The 21,750-nt window shown below is 41.9% G+C and overlaps 1 protein-coding gene across 2 annotated transcripts; it reads left to right on the top strand.

Annotated features, from left to right (window-relative positions):
• Positions 1-154: 154 nt before the first annotated feature.
• LOC136437200 (SWI/SNF-related matrix-associated actin-dependent regulator of chromatin subfamily A containing DEAD/H box 1B-like) lies at positions 155-14,455 on the top strand. Of its 2 annotated transcripts, XM_066431716.1 has the most exons (22): positions 158-649; positions 1,118-1,304; positions 1,582-1,807; positions 2,168-2,249; positions 2,446-3,149; positions 3,628-3,715; positions 3,935-4,043; positions 4,254-4,386; positions 4,768-4,890; positions 5,386-5,505; positions 5,971-6,165; positions 6,674-6,817; positions 7,171-7,262; positions 7,640-7,775; positions 8,181-8,318; positions 8,624-8,803; positions 9,362-9,514; positions 10,359-10,454; positions 10,952-11,163; positions 11,365-11,547; positions 12,117-12,223; positions 13,283-14,455. In XM_066431716.1, the coding sequence occupies exons 1-22, from the start codon at positions 535-537 to the stop codon at positions 13,342-13,344; spliced, it is 3,585 nt and encodes a 1,194-aa protein (XP_066287813.1). In that variant the 5' UTR covers positions 158-534; the 3' UTR covers positions 13,345-14,455. The 2 variants fall into 2 exon arrangements, with proteins under 2 accessions (XP_066287897.1, XP_066287813.1); XM_066431800.1 differs by lacking the exons at positions 10,952-11,163; positions 11,365-11,547; positions 12,117-12,223; positions 13,283-14,455 and adding an exon at positions 10,788-10,934 and having other exon boundaries at positions 155-649.
• Positions 14,456-21,750: the final 7,295 nt, after the last annotated feature.

Genomic DNA, 21,750 nt, shown 5'->3' on the forward strand with positions numbered 1-21,750 from the left:
AAGTCTATCAAATAATAATTTAAAAACTTTATTTAGGTGATATTTTGAAGATTTATTAATGTTCTGTTACATTTTGCTTAGTAAATATTTGTTTTACCTTTGAATGCGGTCTGAAAAGCCGCCGCCCTCAGGGAATGCTGGGAAAGGGAGTTCACATCCGGTGTTCCAGTGCGCATGCGTATTCGTACTAAGCCGGGGGCGCGGGAAATAATCCGGCAGTTTGTACGTCATTTTACAACAATTAACTACTTGAAAATTTAATTCCAGCTGGATTTTAATTTTCTCGTGTTGCCAGAGAAGAGAGGAAGTCACCCCGCGGATCCTCATCGTCGGTGGGGGCAGTGCTTGCCAACAGACTTTCCTTGACCCGGTGGCAAATCCGGATTGCGAACCGGTCTGCCCCACGTTGCCATTCATGATCAGCTGTGCCGGATTGTAGACAGGTCTGGGCAAGTTGCATATGGTTATATATACAGAACGTTCCTCGGCTTCTCAGGTGTTTCTCGTGCGATCCAGACAAGTGCCTGACCGAACATGAGTCTATCACAGATGACACTGGATCGGTTCCGCTTCCACAAGAAGGGCAAACCAGCTCAAGATGAGGGGGAGGGTTCGGACAAGCGACCGTGCACACCTGAAAACACAATAGGTGAGGATGTAGACACTTTACAAGGCTTATTTATGGCAAAAAGTGCCGTAGGTAATGTGTCACATTCCTACATCTTCATGCCATGACCTCATCATTGATTGGCCACCTACTGTTGCCATGGCAACTGCATCCATGGCATGGCAGATGTTCCTGATGCCAACCCTGGTTGGTCACTTGTTGTCATGGCAACTGCATCAAGCCAGGCCTACAGTATTGTGTGATAATTTAGAGTGCTTCCTCTGAAGCCTGCTTGAAATTAAGTTGTTACAATTAGTTTGGTTGTAGAAGTGGTTTGTAGAAGAATTGGATTGTGTAACTGGACCCCATCCATAACCCTTATTCAATTTTCTGTTCCATCTTTTGAGCCACCATTTCTTTGGAGACTGGAGTGCAGCAAGTGATATTTAAAGATGATGTCTTGCAATTGATTTCCAGCGAGTTTTATTCTGCTCTTCATTACTTTTCCAGATATGGATTGTATCCCAGAAACCCCTCAGTCCCAGCAGCCCAGTCCGGCCAGTCCTGTTGTCATAGCAGCCAAGAAGAAAAAGAAGCACGGCCATGCTCTGCAGTACTCCGACTCTGATGGGGAGGGCAGTCCTAAACCTGTCAAGAATGGAAATATACTGAAGGGTAGAAAAATAAACAAGAAAAGGTGTGTTTGATCAATACCAGGGTGTGTCACATCACACTTAGGTCTAGATGTTGATATAAATGAATTGATAATTGATTTTTCTGTAACCTTTATTTAGATAACCTTTATATAGATAGGATAAACCAATCTACTACCCATCATAGAGGTCATGTAGGAGCTCAAGGGTCAGTCTTCTGCCAATTTATGAACTGAAGGCTATCTGCTGGTAATCAGAGCTTATGTGACGGACGAATCAGTGAAGATTTACATTACGTTTTTCTAATGAATTTTTTAAAAGGAACAATGCAGCTGTTGTGATTTCTGACGAGTCTAGTGATGATGATGATGAGGAGGATGAAGATGAGGAGGATGGTACATCACAGCCGGTTGCCGGGCGACCGTCCAGCTCAACCTCAGGTTACTGCTCCAATGGGGAGGGCAGGGCTGTTGCCAGGGATACAGAAGACAAAGTGGCACACTTGCAGGAGATCTTCCCAGAACAGTCCAGGGAGGAACTGTTGGAGGTAACCACTTGCAGCCCTTCCCTGTAAAACTATACTTGGCTATTGAAACTTGCTGCCCTATGTGCCACTAGGCATTACAAGCATCTGAAGGAATTCATAGTTAAAAAATAAGACATATAAAGCATGTTGCCAAATAATATGTATCACTAAAAATGATATCAACATATGCAATGAGGAATGCTAAGTTTTTAGTTTTGTGAAATGACTAAAAATGTGTCTCATACAAGAATCAGCCATGTACCTGTACCTGTAAGAGTTTTCTATATGATGGGTATTTCTTGTAGACGTCAAGTTTGTTGTTGCCTAAATGCTTTGGAAAGGTGGCAATTATAAGCTGTGTTGTTTTTGTTGTTGTTGTAGGTCATCCTGGATACATCATGTCTAGAGTCAGCAGTGGCTGCTGCTTTTAAACTGTTCTCAAACGATGATGAGACAACACATGGTGAGTATGATACCTTGTAAGAAAGAAAGAGCAGTCACTATAGAAATTTCATGCTTGCTTTTAAGCTTTCTTGTGTAATTGGATGTGGAATTCTGTGTCTACAGCGTCTACTGTTGTCATATCTCATTGCTGGAGTAGAAGCATTTATAAGTCCGAGTCAAGTTGTTGTTTTACTTGTTGATCTGTTTTTTCTCAGCTCCTACAAGAAGGAAAAGACAACGTGTGGAGTCCCAAGAATCCAACGACAGTGTAGAATCAGACCGCCCTAGCAAGAAGCAGTGTACCCCCTTCAAAAAGACAGAAGGATATGCAGAGGGAAGCGGTTGTGGAAAGAAAACCAGTGTCTCTGCCAAACTCAGGAAGTTCAGATTTGATGTGCCGGTAGATTTGACAGAAGAAAGCACAAGTAGTAGCTCTCAGGAGCCACCTGACTTACTTCCAATGAAAGAAGAAAAAGCGGAGAGTCCTGGCACTCCGATAGTAAAACACAGATCAAAGCTGCGAAAGTTGCGTGTAGCCGTCTTTGACGAAAGCGACGAGGAAGAAGATCAGAAGACGGGCGAGAATTCAAAGCCCACCAATGATAAACTTACAACACTGTCAAGGCCGAGTAGCCCAAACTCTGTTTTACGTTGTATACGTGTTGATAACGGACCTACGCCAGGCGTGTCAACTGCTTCCGTGTCACCACGAAAGCAAACAGCAAGAAAGTCCACAAACAGTCGGTCAGAAGAGAGCCCCCGGGGGACTTCCAACAGAACTGCATCACTGCTAGGCTTGAATGAAGACGTAGTACAGAATGGGGAGACCCAGGACTCGGATGTGACAGTGATTAACAGCCAGGGCAGGGAGATGCTGGTGGAACAGCTACAGGAGTTCTTCCCAGACATGCCTAGAGAGGTACAGCATCCATTCGACATGATATAAGCTGACATTTAATAATACAGTACTAAACTTTCTCCTAACACTAAGGTATTCACGGATCATATTTTCAATGACCACTGTCGCCTTCTTCAGGATCAAGATATCTTCTTGATCCTGAAGAAGGCGACAGTACCACTTTGATCTGTTAATACCTTAGTGTTGAAAGAGAGTTTAGCACTATATTATGATAACTATGAGCTAACATGATAAGTTGACATTTGTTTTATGAAAGACTTAATGTGGAGCATTTGTGGGAATGGACAGATTCACAAGTGTGCAAAAGTAATAATGGAGTTATAGGCTGCTTTGCTTTGTTTGTTTTTCAATGTCTTTCAAATGAAGTTAACCTGTAGCTTTCCATAGGTCACAGATTTTACCAATAGACTACACAGAAAAGTTTTAGTGTCGAAGGGTAAGCAGTTATTGAAGTTGACATTTCTATCCTTTTTATTAGGACATTGTTGCAGCTCTTGAGGCAGAGAACTGGGACCAGGAGGCAGCAGCCAGCAGTTTGTCCATTAGGATGGAAAAGGACCAAGAAGGTATGAGTGTAGGCTAAACTGTGTGAAATTGCAATCCAGCGGTACTATGAATGATGTCTATGCCATGGTGACCTCAGTGATGCTTTTTTGCGTGTTTGAAATAATATTTGGAATGTTGAAAAAAGGATCCTAAATCATAGATACTTTTAGATATCTTCATCTTGTTTTGAAACATATATGATGTTTGGCACAGGCTGAAATAATTCCTCTTTTTTTAAGAACCTGGAGAACGCTCCAGTAGGAGAAAACAGAAACTTAACCCAAGAAAGGAGCCACCAGCGGAAACAGTAGCTGGGACCAGCAAACAAAAGAAGAAGCCAAAACCGAGGTGAGTGAAGTTGAGAACACTCTCTCACTGTGTTACGCCTGATTCCTGAAATGTGTTTTGTGAATTGATCTAAAGATATCCCAGAAATTTCACAATAAAAGTGCTATTGGCTTGGTTACAGCCTCATAATATAAAGTTGATAAAATACTGTAAAGTTGATTCATTTTTATTTAAACTAAATCATGAAGATTGTTTTATTTTCCCCACTAGTAAGAAGAAGCCCAAGTATGCAGATTCTGATGATGATGATGATGGTGGTGATGCTTATGGTTCCGATGATGACCTGGATGACAGTTATGGGGAGGATGAGGAGGATGAGGATGACATGCCCTCAGAGAAACAGGTACGTGTAGGTGTTAAACTACTGAACACTGAAATTTTTCCGCAATATTTGGAAGCTCCTATTGGTAAAAAGTGTTGAGCTTGCTGTTATTCTTTGACTTCAACATGTACAGAACAAAGTTTACAGCATTTTTCTCCAGTTTTAAGAACCTAAAGAAGCAGGGATCTGCATATTGGGAAATGGAGAAAGACACAATGTCTTATTCCAAGACTGTTACCTCCTTTAATTCAAAAAGAGTTCAAGTTACTTGTACCATTAGAATAAACGTTTGCCATTTTCAAGACAATGACAGAGCACCTGAGTCTCAATGTTGTTATTTCATCACTCATCACTATGTATAACTATAACGCTGAATGCTGTACTTTGGAAACATTCTGCTAGGTGGCACTGCTGTCCCTGTTCAGTGATGCCACACTGGAGGAGTTGATGACTGTTCCTGGCTGTTCCAAGAAGAAAGCTGAGGTCATCATGGCGGCTCGACCCTTTAAGGGCTGGAAAGACATCGTGAGTTTCCTTCATTAGTAACAATAGCTTTTGTGCATATCCCAAGCTGTCAGGCGTTCTGGGTTGCACCGTGCGTATGCCTGCCTATCTAAACAATTGAGATGTGCATGGCGTGCATATTGTGCGTACCACTGCATACGAAAAAATGTCAATACGGAACTCATGCCGACTTGATCTATGCACAAGTGTGAACACACTGGCTCTTACTCCTGAGAACTGAATGCCTGAAACTATGAATTGCTGAGAATTCCAAAGTATCCCTCTAAATGTATCAATTACAAGTATAAGATGGCAACTGGTTGTGTTACATCTAAAGACTTAGCACTCCTAAAGCCTGCATCTCTTACTCCATATTTTGTTTAAATTTTTCTGGATAATGAGGTCCCAACTGTATTTGATGGTAAGAAGTTCCCCCTAGTGGTTCGAGCGAAACACGCATGTAGATTTTTTAGACACTCATTGATCAACCTCTGACATCTTCCACTTGTTTCCCAGGTTGAGAAGTTCAGTACAACGACAGGTTTGAGCTGTACTATCCTGTGGAGTGGGCAGGTCCTGCTGAAGGAGAGACAGGTCATCAAACGACTCATGGACCAATGTCACAAGATCTCCAAGGTAAGGCCAAAATTACATATGTGACTCCAGTATGTGTCAGACAGTGCTTAGAGAATCTCAGCTATCGGAACCCTTGTTGGTCATAATTGCAGCTTAGTTCACATACGAATGTTGAGCAATAAAGTTCATTGATCTGATCTGTGGTATTTATGTTCCTTATGCTATGTTTTTCTATTCTTCTCATATTCTTATTGTTATCTCCATGAAAAATGGAGATATAGTTTGGCGTGTGTGTGTCTGTGTCTGTTTGTGTTTCAGGATTTTTGTAGTCAGCATAACTCAAGAACCACTGGATGGATTATGATGATATTTGGTACATGTATGTGGGTAGGCATAATGCTTCACCTCAATTGAGGATGACTGCTTTACCTTTTTACCAATGTGGGTAGGTGGGAAGACGAAGGTCAAGGTTAATTTTTATTTATGTGAAAAGAAAAACAACTGATACTATCGTCCCGTCTTCAGGCCCACCAGAAGATCGTGACGTCCCAGATGGGCCGGAGCCTGGAGCATGAGGATGACGAGGGGGACATGCAGCTGACGGAACAGCCGGGGAACATGAGCCAATCGCTGCAGCTGAAGCCTTACCAGCTGGTGGGGCTGAACTGGCTGGCTCTGCTCCACTCCCAGGGCATCAACGGGATACTGGCCGATGAGATGGTAAAGCAGAACCATATCCCTGTTCATGATATCATAGGGGTGCAACAAAATTCACTTTTTGATCAACAGTTAAGTGTGACAACGGGATACTGGCCGATGAAATGGTAACATATACTCATATCCCTGTACATGATATCATAAAAATATAAGGGTGCAACAAAAATTCACTTTTTGGACCAAATGTTAGGTGTGACAACGGGATACTGGCCAGTGAAATGGTATAGCAGAATCATACCGTATCTCTGTACATGATATTATAGGGTGCAACAAAATTCACTTTTTGGACCTTTGAGTCTGAATCATCTGAACTTTACTTTAGAAAATTCATCCCTTTCTTGTTAGTTAGGACAGATAAAGGAGATTGGGATGAAAAATGTTCTTATTGAAGTTGAAAAGAATCTTAAGATCTGTGACATCATGTGTTGAAAATCACCTCTTACCGGTAGTCCTACAGAGTAGACAATTGGATATAGGATATAACCAACAGTGCTCCTGTTCCTCTCCCCAGGGCCTGGGTAAGACTGCCCAAGCGATCTCGTTCCTTGCGTACCTGTTAGAGCAGGGAGACGATGGACCCCATGTTATCATTGTGCCATCCTCCACCATAGACAACTGGGTACGGGAACTGGCAGTCTGGTGCCCTGATCTCAAGGTAGGCAGGTTGTCATATTGTTTAAAGGCCTCCAATGGTACTGGATGGTCTGTGGATAAGGAGACAGTTTAAAGTTGTGAAATTTAGTCATAGATACATGTAGCAGCAGAAAAGGCTAAAACAGTTGGACAACCTTGGCTGTATGTACGTGTTCAAGCCAACCAATAGATGTAGATTAACAGGCCTGCCATGAGCCCCTGGTCTGTAAGATTTCGGAGATCAAAAGCCAGACTTTTCCACTATATAAGCTGAGAGACATAACATTGACACAAAAGAGATTGCAACTTAGAGTAATGTGTGAAGGGTCTCATGTTTTCAGTGGACTTGATCTAGCTAAATGTTTTCTCCTGCAGGTGCTGATTTACTATGGTAACCAGATGGACAGACAGGCCATGAGAGATGACATCCTGGAGGGGGTGGAGGAATTCCATGTTCTCATCACTACGTGAGTGGGACTTCCCTTGTTTGTTGTTTTTTGTGGTATGGGTTTTGGGGAACAAGAATTAGCTGCTTTTTGCATAGCTTCCAGAGGTCTTTCGGTGTTGGTGTTAGATAGCTAAACTGTCTTCCCGTACAATAAAGAAAGATTTTGGCTGTTGCTATTAATACAATCTGATTTCACATTTGATTTAAAGATAATTTGATGGAGATGACTAGAAATTCACTGAGTCTTTCTTCATTATGTTGGTGAACTAACTATGAACAAAATTAAGTGGTTTATGAAGATGTGATATGTACCTGTATCCATAACAGTTGATAAACTGCACTGCGTGATATGCAATGTTGGGATACCAACTACCTTCCCTTTTCCTGGTTCCACAGATACCAGTGCTGTGTCGGCACTGCCACCGACAGGACGTTGTTTCGGAAGGTCGGGTTTATCTACGCCATCCTGGATGAGGGGCACATGCTGAAGAACATGCAGACTCAACGCTACCAACAACTGCTCAGGATAAGGGTCCGTACCAATGCCACTATTGAGATGGGGGTCTGACAATAAGTTAACATACATGTATTACTTGTATTACTTCTTTTCCCTTCAATTAGTTGTCCAAATTTATGTGCTGTGACTACCATAGTAGGAATGTTTTAAATGATTCAAGGTGACAGGGAAATTGTCCCACTTCTTACAAGTAGTACAGTGACCATTGGACCGCAAATTACAATGTGTTATTCTGTATGGATGATTTTTCTGGTATAGGGCTCATGTTTTGTAGTGTTCAGGTAGCGTTTAAGTAAACAACGAGCCAGGATTAGAACTCCTAACCCTCTAGTCCAGAAGCTGGGGCACTTACTACTGAACCACGACCTCTATGTTCTGCATGGTTACGATGCTGTTCCCGTTTGTGTCCCCTCTCCCCAGAGTGAGAGAAGACTCCTGTTGACAGGAACTCCCATCCAGAACAACCTGCTGGAGCTGATGTCTCTCCTGAACTTCATCATGCCCGACATGTTCAGCGCACGGACCACCGAGCTACGCAGGATGTTCGCTGCTGCACCGGTACGTCATACTACGGGTCTAGATCCTTCCAAATTCTAGTTACTATCTTTCCTATCTAGTGTGACCGTGGTGTAACAAGCATTCATTATTGCGTCTGGTCCTCCTGACTTCAGTCTAGATTTGTGCTCTTGAGCTTCATGGAGAATTTTCAAGTCACTATTAGCTTCTTACTTCTTGGTATGAAAATTGTATTTTTCTTACTTAAACTTACTAAAAAGTAAGTATGAAAAGGTTAATCAGTGGTTATATGATAGGTGTGGAAAAGGAAAAAATGTAGATGATTTTGTCTGTTTTGGACTTCGCAGAAAGGGAAGTCGGAGAGTAAGTTCCAGAGGGAGAGAATCCGGCACGCGAAGCGTATCATGCAGCCGTTCGTTCTGCGGAGGTTAAAGCGCGACGTGCTGACCCAGCTGCCGAAGAAACACGAGCAGGTGGAGCGCTGCCCCATGACGGACAAACAAGTGGAACTCTACAGCGATCTTAAGGTACTACTTCTTTTATGTCTTGAAGAAATAAAGAAGTCAAGATGTCTAATACTAATAGGTTAGGACTGTCTTGGTCTACAGATTGACGACAGAAATTATACATGGTGTTGAATGGTCAGCTGGCTAGGCAAGCAGACGTGAGATGGAGAGATCCTGGACTTGATTCCTGGCATTCCTGGCTAGACATTGTGACCTTGGGAAAGGCCCTTAACACGACTAACCCCACTCCATCCAGGTCACCGTCATTACTTCGGTTGGGGAGGTAAAAGGTGGTGGAGAGGGATGGTCTCCACCTTCCAATGCCGTATTCTAGACACAGTGGATAACAACCCACTGCCCCTACGCCCTCAAAAAGGCTATGGGACTACCTTTACCATTTTTGCTACACCATGATACTATGATATGTATGTATATATGTAAGAAAAACGTCAACTCTACTGTGATACTAAAATGTATTAGTTGATGTTTGTTTCACAGTTGATGTTTACTTCATTGAATAAAGTTGGGGGGAAAATGTATTTGTAGCTGAAGAATGACACATGCATTCTCCCATTCCAGGCAAGGTTGTCTCGCTCCTTGAAGACTGAGGACGGGTCGTCGACCCTGAGCGGTGCCATGATGCAGCTGAGAAAGATGGCCAACCACCCCCTCCTCCACAGGACATACTACACACTAGACATGCTCAGGGACATGTCCAAACTTATGCTCAAGGTGGGTCTTACAGGACATACTACACACTGGACACACTCAGGCACATGTCCAAACTCATGCTCAAGGTTTGTCGGTGTTTGTGTGGACAGTACAGTTGTGCCAAGGACAATGTGGTTACTGCTGTGTACAGTCAGTACCAAGGACAGTGTGGTTAGTGCTAAAGATAGTACAGTCAGTGCCAGGGACAGTAGTTAGTACTATGGATAGTACAGTCAGTACCAGGGACAGTGTGGTTAGTGCTATGGATAGTACAGTCAGTACTAAGGACAGTGTAGTTAGTGTTATGGATAGTACAGTCAGTACTAAGGACAGTGTAGTTAGTGTTATTTAAAGTACAGTCAGTACCAAGGACAGTGTGGTTAGTGCTATGGATAGTACAGTCAGTACTAAGGACAGTGTAGTTAGTGTTATGGATAGTACAGTCAGTACTAAGGACAGTGTAGTTAGTGTTATTTAAAGTACAGTCAGTACCAAGGACAGTGTGGTTAGTGCTATGGATAGTACAGTCAGTACCAGGGACAGTGGATAGTGCTATGGATAGTACAGTCAGTCCCAGGGACAGCGTGGTTAGTGCTATAGGTCTCTGGTTGTAGTTATCAACTACATGTAATCTTCTTGGCCTCATATGCAAACATTCAGTATTGCATTGTGGCAATCCTAATGATATGAAATTAGATAAAATGATGTACCTGCTGTTATCACTTTGACTAAAGTGCTGAGATGATGCATTCAAGTCATGCTTTTTACTAGTTTGTAGACTGTGTTAACAGTGCTTCCTGGAGCTTTATCATATTTACCTGCACCAGTGTCCCATACTGAGTTTAACATTGTATTTTCCCCACAGGAGCCGACTCACCATGACGCCAGCGCTGATCTGATATTTGAAGACATGGAAGTCATGTCAGACTTCGAGCTGAACAACCTGTGCAAGATGTACGCGGTGAGAAATAACACTTTTTACTACATCTCAACTTGTTTCACAATGATTTCTCCATCAATGACTGTACCATTTCACAAGGGAGTTGTAGATATGGCACCAGTACAGATAGGAAGTGAAAAATGATAATGTATCAAATAATGTAGCACTGTGCCTTGGAGCAATTATTTTGAATAGAACAGCAGACTTTCAGTACTGTTTAGATACAAATGAAATGTCACAAATGGAGTCTTTCAGAAATATCTTGTAACTAGCACCCTGTCAAAAAGAGTTCTTATGGTGTTTTCATTGCATCATGGTAACGCATGACAATATTCAAAATTCCTCCCCTGACAGAGCCTGAATGAGTACACGCTGTCGCCTGCTCTGCTGCTAGACTCGGGAAAGTTCCGCTTGCTTGAATATCTTGTCATTATAGTACCCTGTCAAAAAGGGTTCTTATGCTTGTTATCATTGCCCAATCATAACACTTCACAATAATGAACTTCCTCCCCTGACAGAGCCTGAATGAGTACACGTTGTCCCCTGACCTGCTGCTGGACTCTGGAAAGTTCCGTCTGTTGGACCGGCTGCTGCCAGAGATGGCTGAGCGTGGCGACCGAGTCCTGCTGTTCAGTCAGCTGACCATGATGCTGGACATCGTGGAACCGTACCTCAAGCGGCGCAAGTACAAGTACGTACGACTCGACGGACAGACGCCAGTCCCCGAAAGGTACTTTATTGTCAATTCAACATGTATATGATTCACTTCTTCATTTCTACTTTTACACCAAGATACATTTTCTAAGAATAGAAGAGACAAGAATGGAATTGAATAGAATAGATAACGTCATGGTAGAGATGGTTTCCATCCCCACTGACAGCTGCCAATCACTCTTCATTGCTAATGCTATCAATAATACCTGTATTCCAGACTGCAGTTAATTGACAAGTACAACAACAACCCCGACATCTTCATCTTCCTGCTGTCCACGCGGGCGGGAGGGCTCGGCATCAACCTGACGTCCGCCAACACCGTCATCCTCCACGACATTGACTTCAACCCCTACAACGACAAACAGGCCGAGGACCGGTGTCACCGCGTGGGACAGACAAAGTAGGGCCCCTGGCAAAAATGACAATGAACTTTAGTGCATATTCATCCCCAACAAGGGCTAAATGCATTAGATAACATAATTGAAGTACAAGAAAAGGAGCTGTTATGTTCCATCTAAATCTGCAAAATACACTTTTTATGGTTTTCATGTGATTTGATATTAGCAGATTTTGGACCAGCTTCAATGTATGTAACCTTGCAGGGTTGTAAAACAATGTCACCTGCTGTTCTGCAGAAATAGATGAAACTAGCTGAGTTGGGTTTAAGTTCCTTCCTGCATTTCAGGGTGGCTAGTTTTCAAGTACAACGTACAACAGGTTTACACTGTTGGCAGCATATTCTGTAATTCTTGACGGTAATTTAATTGTAGCTACTTTCACTGTCACTAGTCAACTAACATTGATCACTAACATTTGTGATAGTGATGTTTGTTCCCACCGTCGAAATGCCGTGAACTACTCCCTTTTCCCCCAACCACTAAAATTACCAATTGCGATATTAAATGTGTGTACAGTAGCCTTGTTAAATGGATGTAGTTATATAAGAGCTTCTGTTCTCCCCTGCTCCAGGGATGTGCAGGTGATGCGGCTGGTGAGTGCAGGGACAGTAGAAGAGGCCATCCTGCAGTGTGCAGAGCACAAACTACAACTGGAGCAGGACATGACCAGTACTGAAGGTGGGTAAGAACAACAGTGATGGAAATGTGTGCCATTGTTTTGTTTTTTTGTTGCAAGAAGCTTATCTCTTAACCCATGTCCTGCTGGCGTTTCTTACGCAATTTATTTCATTAATTTGATTTCTTAAGGGAGCACACCCCAGTTTATTTGGGGTTTCAATTGGAGGCTGCGCACCCTCGAGTCTAGGTACTGTCTCTTCCAGGGAAGTATTCCGAAGTAAATCAACTGTGTATGGGATGAAAGCCTATCTCTTCCGCTACAGGATCAGCTGAGTTTTGCTTCTTCAACCTCTCTAATTTTGGTAAATCAGGAGACAAAAACATAATTTTCACGTCAAAAATGATGGGCAAATTTTGGTACTTTTGCGTAGGATAAAACTCGTAGAAAAAATTTTCTGGGTAGAAACGACTGATGTTGTAAGAAAGAGAAAAACCTAGCGTACAGTCGAGCCAATTATAAAAAAAATTCTAGTACCCAGATTTCTTAAATCATCCACGGCGCGAGGCATGTCAGCATGACCCACAGAACGCAACAAAGGTCAATCTTGGGCCAAGGGACATTTCACCATCAACGCGGATGGATATCCGGAAGTAAGGCTCAGATCGAAACGCAATTTTCACCCAAAACACACCAATTCATACGCTTTTCAGCCATGCTAGTATCTAATATCAGTTCGAAGCACATTTTGAGAAATCTAAACTCAAACCCAGCCCCTCGAAACCCTTTCGTCACTTTTTTGTCGGGCACTTCCGTGGACCCCGGTCGCGGAAGAACTGGGGTGTGCACCGTTAATCAGGTCATTGGCCCTTGACTTCTCGTGCACTGCTGTGGCATGGTTTCTTCCGCATTCGGTGCGTTTTCCTGCGGTATGACCCGTTCGGTTGAGAAATACTCCCAACCCGCACACAGGCACTGTAATGTGCAACCTATATATATATATATAGTTATGAGCCAAGCAGGACAAGGGTTAAGTCATATTCTGTTTGTCTTGTCTGTAGTTTTTGTTCAAGATGCTTATTTCCTCATTATGACTTACTCCCATTGTTTCTGCCTCCCAGATGAGAATGCAGAGATTCCCAGTGACATGGCCAAGCTGCTGCGGCAGTGCCTTGACCTGTAGACAGGGGGCGCTGCTGCTCATGACACCATGGTGCCAGGTCCATGCTGTATAGTAACTGCATGACAGGGACAGTCCTCTTTTGTACCTGGAGTGCCCCTAGTGTGCAGCTGTGGAAGTTTGTACTGTTAAATGATGGTGCTGTGAATTCCTGACAAAGGCAGAGATATGTATATTTATCGGCTGAACCTGTTTTTTGCATTGCAAAGAAAAGTTTTGTTCTCAGAGACTGAAATGGCTGCCAGTCAGACATTGTGCTTCGCTACAGAAACCAGCCATGGTACCTTGTCTACAACTGTGTGAGGTAAAGAACTGTTCTGATGGCCGATGACAATGTAACCGAAATGTCGTCTTTGAAGGTGCAGTCATCTAGTGCAATTTCAGATGCATATTACTGCATGTGGAATCTCTAACTAAGACGCAGATATGCACAAGAAGAAGGTTGTTTGAAATGTATGTGCAACAGAAGTCAAACATATTTACTGGGTTGGTCTTTTAAACACCATTGCCCTGGTGGTCAGAGTTGTATAAAAGTAAAACTACATGTTTGGTCTACATTAGAATGATATTACTAAGATGATAACACAATTATGCTTTTTATGACATTGTTTGTTTTGATCTATCCGTAGAATGGGGAGAATTGTTGGTTTACCAGACCAGAGTGGAAATCCTAAGTCATTAGTATTGTGGTGGTGAAGTGCATAATAGACAACGTTTCCATGGAAAAGCCGGACCTACCTAGAGTCTTTTATCCCAGCTAAAGACATTAAGACGTTGTCATTTCCCATGTCATTCAACATAGAGGCATCTCAGGTGAAAAGGTGCAATACCGGTACTGCCCTTGCCATTGGCCCATATCTATTGGTTTTTTACTGTCTCAAGTGCATTAAGTCCTATCTGAGACATGGATCAGATTGATGTAGTATGTAGACAAGTAGTTTTGTTAACATTATTTTGATAACTTGTTATGTAGTAGTATCATTCAAGGAAGTCTGTAGTATATCGGTAGGAAGGTTTTTTCTTCTTGTACGTACTGTAAGAGTTTGAGTTTAATATTTGTTTAATAAGTGACATTCCTTTTCAGTGTTTGAATAAAGTTATCTTGTTGAAAGTAGACACTTCTTGTGTGTGAATTTATTCTGTAGATAGTCACATCGAATGTACTGGTTATGCTTACTAGGGATTGTTTTGTATTTTGTGGAAATTTCATACCAGTTGTATCAATTTCTTTGTGAAAATTTTGTTTTCTCCAAAAATTCAAAGCTTTGTGGTCTGTCCATCAAATTCCATAGTATCTACCAGACTAAGCGCACCGGCTATAGGGAGAACATTTGCTGGGGGACTTTGGCCATGGAGAGTTTCATTTGCAGGCGCAGGGTTGCAAATTTGACCCTCTCTCCGTAGCCGACTTCATACAGTTGGCTATTTGGCCAATTTCTACTATTTTCCCAGCGACCGCGGAGGCTGGTTGAGCCTACAAATTCAGACTGCTTGCACAACAGGGTAGACATATCTCACTGCAAACACAGACAACATTTTTATAAGCTCTGGCGGTACGTACGCGAAGTTCTGCATGGATGAAAAGCGCCCTTCATTGACCCGTTGCAGTATTGCAGCATTATGACGGATTAGCTATCAGCATTATGACGGATGCAGCCAAACTCAATCAGTCCTATCTGCTTGATATATCGTTTGCTTGATTGGTTTCCGACGTGTCAACACTTTGACGAAGCTATAATATGAAATATACCGTAAAAAGTTGTCAACCCCATAACAGCCTTTCATGTTTCCCTATCCCCAAAAAGCTGAAATCCGTGAGCGCTTATTCAACGTCTTCTTGTTTCCAAAATATGAATGACATTCTACCTCTTATTTACATATATTGAGGATCTCAACTATGACAATCACAGACAAAGAAGATGTTGAAAGCACAACTCCCATATATTTCAAGTTCTTGGCAAAAAGTATGCATTGCCATTGACGGTTAATAATTGGCGCTTTTGATCCATGGTCAAGGGTCTCGCTTGGAAACGAATGCATGTAATATTATTTACGACTGCTAGGTGACGCTTTTGATCCACACGCTTCACCGTCGTACGTTTGTAAATAAACCACGTGCGTTTTATGTGAAAAAAGTACAATTTCTACCTTTGAAATGTTTCATCAAGACTATATTCACGCATCTAGAAAGGGAGAGGTCAGAGGTCGTCTTCCACGGGAGACGGGCTTTCTAGCGCTCTTACGCATATGATCGCTAATATCTGTATTTCTAACGTTTGGAGGCATTATATTGCACAGACTTGTGTCTGATATATCCAAGACCACACCGGACCTTCTACTAGCCTGTAGACAAGCCGGTGGGACGCAGACGAGCTGAGGACACTGCCGAGATAGCGTGGTGAAAAGGTGGAACATGGCGACCGCCATGACACAACCCTCGGACTACGCACACGCAGCAGCAACACCAAGCGAAGCGACGACAGAGTCTGATGTGCGGCCGGGATGCAAACCCCTGTTCTTCCTAGAGAGGGAGGTACATGAGGTATCTCAGAATGAGCCGTACTTTTCTAATGTCGAAGTATATAAAGCCATTAGTCGGGTTCTCGATGGATCAAAAATTCGAGGAATCCAGCAGGTGAGAGGCATGTGGCGAATCTACTTAAGTGAAACCGCCGATCGTGCCAATCTATTGATCACGGGATTTAATCTGCGCAACAAGCATGTCGATATGCGAGATGTACACCCTTTTCGTCAGAATGATGGAGTTCGCATCACAGTTAAAGACGTCCCACTTTCCGTCGACGACAGTGCTATTGCAGAGGGGCTAAGGAGATATGGTGCCAAGCTCCTGGGACCTCTCAGACGAGAGAGGCTCAGAGTAGATGGCCGTCTTACCAATTGTGAAACAGGGGATAGATTTGGTTTCATGCAAGAGCCAGCAACTCCGGCAGATCACATTCCGAGAAATGTGGAGCTAGCAGGACGCTGGAGAGCTCGGGTATTCTATCGAGACCAAACGACCGACAGGAACTGCTCGAAGTGTCTCGGTAAAGGTCACGTGATGAGAAATTGCACTTCAGACTGGAGATGCTCACAGTGCAATAAACTTGGACACAAGAGAGTTGACTGTAATAAAGAAGATGTCAGTGACAATATACAAGCACAAGGAGTAGAAGAGACGGGCATTGTTTCTACATCCGAGGACCACTCCTGCGAAAACGCAGGCACTGAGCCTGAACAGAGTGACAGAACATCTGCAAAGCAAAGGCAGATCACTGACTTCACAGTTGTGAATCGTAAAAAGAAGAAAGGAAAAGACCAGAAAACTGGGAGCCAGCAGTCAGCAAGAGTGACTAGAAGTGTTGTAAGGAACACTCGCCAGCATGGACCCCAGGAGAGACAGAAGGGAGCGACAGGTGCACCTGCTCAGCCCAGCAGACAGATCCAGGGACCCGACCCACGAGTCAAGGAACTGATCGAAGCTGGACGGTACTCCTGGAGCAGCCCACCGGGGTCGGAGGCCACAGGCTCTTCTACGAGTTCAAGTGAAGATGACGCTTAATTGTGGACTTATCATTGTGAGTTATATATCTAATCATGACATCCAACTTATCATTATTATCGCTTAACGTTCGAGGCCTTAGAAATACTCAGAAACGTCAAACCCTTTATCATTGGCTTCAATGCCAAAAGGCAGATGTATTTCTATTACAAGAAACACACTACACTAAAGATAAGATGGATGTTTTTGAACGAGACTGGAATGGGCCTCAGTTTCACGATTTTGGTGATTCACACAGTAGAGGCGTGACCATTCTCTGTAAGAAAAAGGTTGACATAAATGTTGTTGATGTGATCAAAGGACATGATGGTAGGAGACTTTTAGTCAAAATGAAAGATCTTACTATTCTCAACGTTTATGCGCCGACTGAAAAGAAGGAACAAAAAACCTTTCTTAAAGACTTACGGAATTGGATTAACGACAATAATGTTGATAATCTGATTGCTGGCGGTGACTTTAATATGGTAAACGACACTGCCATTGATAGGATAAGCAAGCACCCCCTGGCGCGGAGCTCAGGTGAAAATACGAAGGCATTAAATAGTTTCAAGAAAAGTCTAGCACTTGTAGATATTTGGAGGGAACGCCACCCACAGGTGCGGCAATTCACCTGGAGGCGAAAAAACCCAGACCCAGTATCCAGTAGAATTGATTTCTGGCTTATCAACAAGTCGCTATCAACCAACATTTTAAGTTGTGATATCAGAACATCTATCAGAACAGATCATCTTGCTATATTTTTGAAGGTGCAAATAACTGACTGCACTAGAGGGCCTGGGTCTTGGCGCCTGAACACCTCGCACCTGATGGATGAGAATTATGCCACAGGTGTGAAATCTACAGTACGTTCTGTTACTGAAGAACTTAGTGATTACTGTCAATCAAAACAACTAGCTTGGGAGATGTGCAAAATAAAGATTAAGGAGTTCTCGGCTAAATACTCCAGGATTAAAGCAAGTAATATCAACACAGAACACAAAGAACTTGAAATGAGACTCCAAGAGCTAGAGTGCCAATTAGATTTAGATGAGACACTGAACGATGAAACTTTGAATGAATATACAGATATTAAATCAAAGCTAGAGAAAATATACGAATATAAAGCAAAAGGGGCTCAAGTTAGAGCCAGGGCCGAATGGGTGGAGAAGGGAGAAAAATCTAACAAATACTTTTTGAGTCTCGAAAACTCCCGTTCGAAACATAATACAATTACTAAATTAAAACATGCAACAGGTGAAGAAACAAATCCCTTTAAAATTCTAGACTTGGAAGTTAACTTTTATAAGAAACTGTATTGTTGCGATAGTGATAATTCTGCATCTGACGAACAAATCAACACTTTTCTCGGATCAGTTGATGTGCCCTCGCTTTCGGATGACGAAAGGATCCTGTTAGATGAACCTATAACAAAAAATGAATGTTTTTTAGCTTTGAAATCTTTGAACCAAAATAAAACGCCAGGTACAGATGGGCTACCGGCTGAATTTTATCTAAAATTCTGGAGTGAAATAGGGGACTTGGTCTTCGAATCCTTGACAGAAGCGATAGATAATAAATGTCTTTCTGTGACCCAAAAGAGGGCCCTATTGAAACTCATTTACAAAAAGGGTGACAAGACCGACTTATCTAATTGGAGGCCAATAAGTTTGCTAAACACTGATTATAAAATATTAGCTATGGTATTATCAAAACGACTGCAGAGTTTTCTCCCAAAACTGATTTCAGAAGACCAAACCGCCTACATTAAGACCAGGTTTATTGGACAAAACGTTAGATTACTACAAGATGTTATTTATTACTGTAACTATTATAATTTACCGGCTGCAGTCGTCTGGCTCGATTTTGAGAAAGCTTTCGACTCGGTGAGCTGGAACTTCATGCTAAGAGCTTTAGATAAGTTTGGTTTTGGACCTACTTTCATTTCATTAGTTAAAACTATGTACACTGACATCGAAAGTTGCATCATCAATGCAGGATGGAAATCCGCTTATTTCAAATTACAACGAGGAATCAGACAGGGATGTCCCTTATCTGCCATGTTATTTAATCTTGTTGTTGAAATCCTTGCAGCTAAGATTCGGCAATCAGATACAATTGAAGGCATTAAAGTAGAGAATGAAGAGATTAAGATTAGCCAGGTGGCCGACGACACCACTCTGTTCCTCGCTAATGAAGAAGCCATCAGAATTGCGTTAAAGACCGTAAAGGACTTCTGTCTTGTGGCTGGGCTAAAACTGAATGTTGGAAAATGTGAAGCCACATGGATAGGTTCTTATTCTTGTAGAATTGATAAGCCATGTGGAATAAATTGGCCAGAAACACCCATTAAATCTCTAGGTCTATACTACAGTCGTGAAGAGAAAAATTGTGAATCTCTGAACTGGGAAGAATCCCTTGAAAAAATTGAAAACTTATTTCGGGTATGGCAGAGAAGGAGACTTACCTTATATGGCAAAATATTGATTATTAAGTCTTTAGGAATATCTCAGATCGTTTATAAGATGTCTTCTATATCCACCCCTCCTTGGGTATTAAAAAGAATTGAAATGGCCTGTTTCCGTTTCCTGTGGAATGGAAAACCGGACAAGATAAAGAGAAAAACATTGTATTCAGAGTACAAGGATGGAGGGTTAAAGATGCTGGATATAAATACAAAATGCAAGAGTCTACAAGCTGCTTGGGTCCGAAGGCTAATGAAAACTCCAAAGGATCCCAGCAGAATTTGTAGATGGCGACTAATACCTTTACACTTTATTGACAAGCTTGGCAAAGACTTTCTGGTCTTTCGACTTAATTTCAAACGAAAAGCAGATGCACCTTCTCTGTTAACCCTTCCCCCTTTCTACAGGGATGTAGTATTGTCTTGGCATGATTTGGGAGGAGGAAAGACAGATTTTGCCCATGTACGTAACGAAATAATTTGGTGTAACGAAAATTTTATGTTGAACAACAAAACACTCTACTATAGACACTGGATAGATAGTGGTATTATATTTGTAAGAGATATATGCTGTGCCTCAGACTATATAACGCCTGTGTCGTTGCTCGAGAGACTCACCATCAGGAATAACTGGATTTGCGAGTTCACCTGTGTTAAATTGGCAACAGGGCGGAGATGGCTTACTGAAGAAGATAATGGTAGCCAATTCCTTGAAAGCAACTCACTCTGGTTTAATGGGCAGCGTAAAATAGCTGACACTTTTACTAGCAGATACTTGTATTCAAATTATGTATTTCAGAACCCTGTAACACCTACCTCCCAGGCATATTGGGATCTTACAATCCCTAATCTGGACTGGAGAACGATATGGAAATGCCAGACTTGTACGATCAAACATAATAAGTTGCGAGAATTTAACTTTAAATTATTACATAGAATACTACCTTGTAAGTACCTGCTCAACAAATGGAAAGTAAGAGATTTGTCTGGTAACATTTACAGCCCTACCTGTGATATATGTGAAAAGATCGAAGATTATCAACACATGTTCGTAGAATGCAGTAGATTAAGAAACTTCTGGTGTAGAATTAGCATTACTCAGGATGAAGTCTTGTTAGGATCCAAAGTATGCTGTACTAGCTTATTAACAATAGCAAAGTACTCGATCTATGTCTCCTGGTTAAAATGTAAAGATAATCCTAGACAACTAATGAGGGATGATGTGTTCCTTCCTTTTCTGCATTTGTGTTCACTATACAATGTTAAGCTTCCAAACAGCAGAGAATAATTGGAATTATGTACCCTGATGGAATTATGTATCCTGACGGAATTATGTGCCCCGATGCCCGATGGAATTATGTACCCGATGCTATGTACCCAGGTGGAAATATGTACCCTGATCGAACTATGTACCCGGACGGAATTATTTACCCTGGTGGAATTATGTATCCTGGTGAAATTATGTATTCTGGTAGAATTATGTACCCTGATGGAATAATGAACCCTGGCTGAATTATGTATCCTGGCGAAATTATGTACCATGTTGAAATTAAAATCATTTGAAAAAAAAAAAAAAAAATCTACATTAACGAATACCTAATATAACCTGATAACGAAGAACTGATTATGATCATTCTGACTAACATCACATCACGAAACTTTTCAGCCGCAACATGGTTGTTATTGTTGCGCTTGTCCGTGTTGAAAACAAAACAGGAATGACCACGGACAGCAACTACAATGAACAGACACAAACGAGCTCTAACATTATGTAAAAAGTTTAAACACTGACTGTATTCTGATAATAACCAATATAAAGTAAAGTGAAACCTATTACAATACATAAAAATGTTTGTATGATGCATCAATTGTAATATTTATTCCATTTCCAACACACCCTGCAGGTTCATTCCTCCCGGCGTTCGATCACCATGTTCGTTCTGGTTGCCATGGACACAAGTTCTAATGTTGCACACACAAACATATTTCCTGTTCGAGAGAAGCAGGTAGGAAATTTCTCTCTACTGTTTTAGATGATTAATTCAACAGAATACCCAGAAAAGTCACAAGTCTCGGTCATATCTTACCTGTAAGAGTTGTTCAACAGTCAATGTGGCAGTTTGAGCGCTTAAAGTTGTCGGTATAAAGTACAGAAAAGTTCATGTTTACGATCAAAAGTCCAAGGTCACTAATGTGTTTGGCTTATGAGGACAATCTTACACTCCTTGGATAACGTTGTTCTACCAGTTATGTGTACTTATGAACGTTATGAGGTGTACAGATATAGTCTTACTGTGGATGAAGCAAGTGACAGTTTAGATTTTAGCAAATTTACCCTTTTTCTTTCGGCTTTTCTGATGACGTTGTCAGGACGTACTGAAAGTTCGAAAACGGCAAGCCAGGACAT

Source organism: Branchiostoma lanceolatum, chromosome 1 (assembly GCF_035083965.1).
Source record: "Branchiostoma lanceolatum isolate klBraLanc5 chromosome 1, klBraLanc5.hap2, whole genome shotgun sequence".
Classification (NCBI taxonomy): Eukaryota; Metazoa; Chordata; class Leptocardii; order Amphioxiformes; family Branchiostomatidae; genus Branchiostoma; species Branchiostoma lanceolatum.

What these genes read in the sequence shown, in the direction of transcription:
- LOC136437200 (XM_066431716.1), top strand. Translation starts at nt 535, where the DNA reads ATGAGTCTATCACAGATGACACTGGATCGGTTCCGCTTCCACAAGAAG. An exon ending in CACACCTGAAAACACAATAG is followed by an intron (nt 650 to 1,117) that starts GTGAGGATGTAG and finishes TTACTTTTCCAG; the next exon opens with ATATGGATTGTATCCCAGAA. An exon ending in AAGAAGAAGCCAAAACCGAG is followed by an intron (nt 4,044 to 4,253) that starts GTGAGTGAAGTT and finishes TTTCCCCACTAG; the next exon opens with TAAGAAGAAGCCCAAGTATG.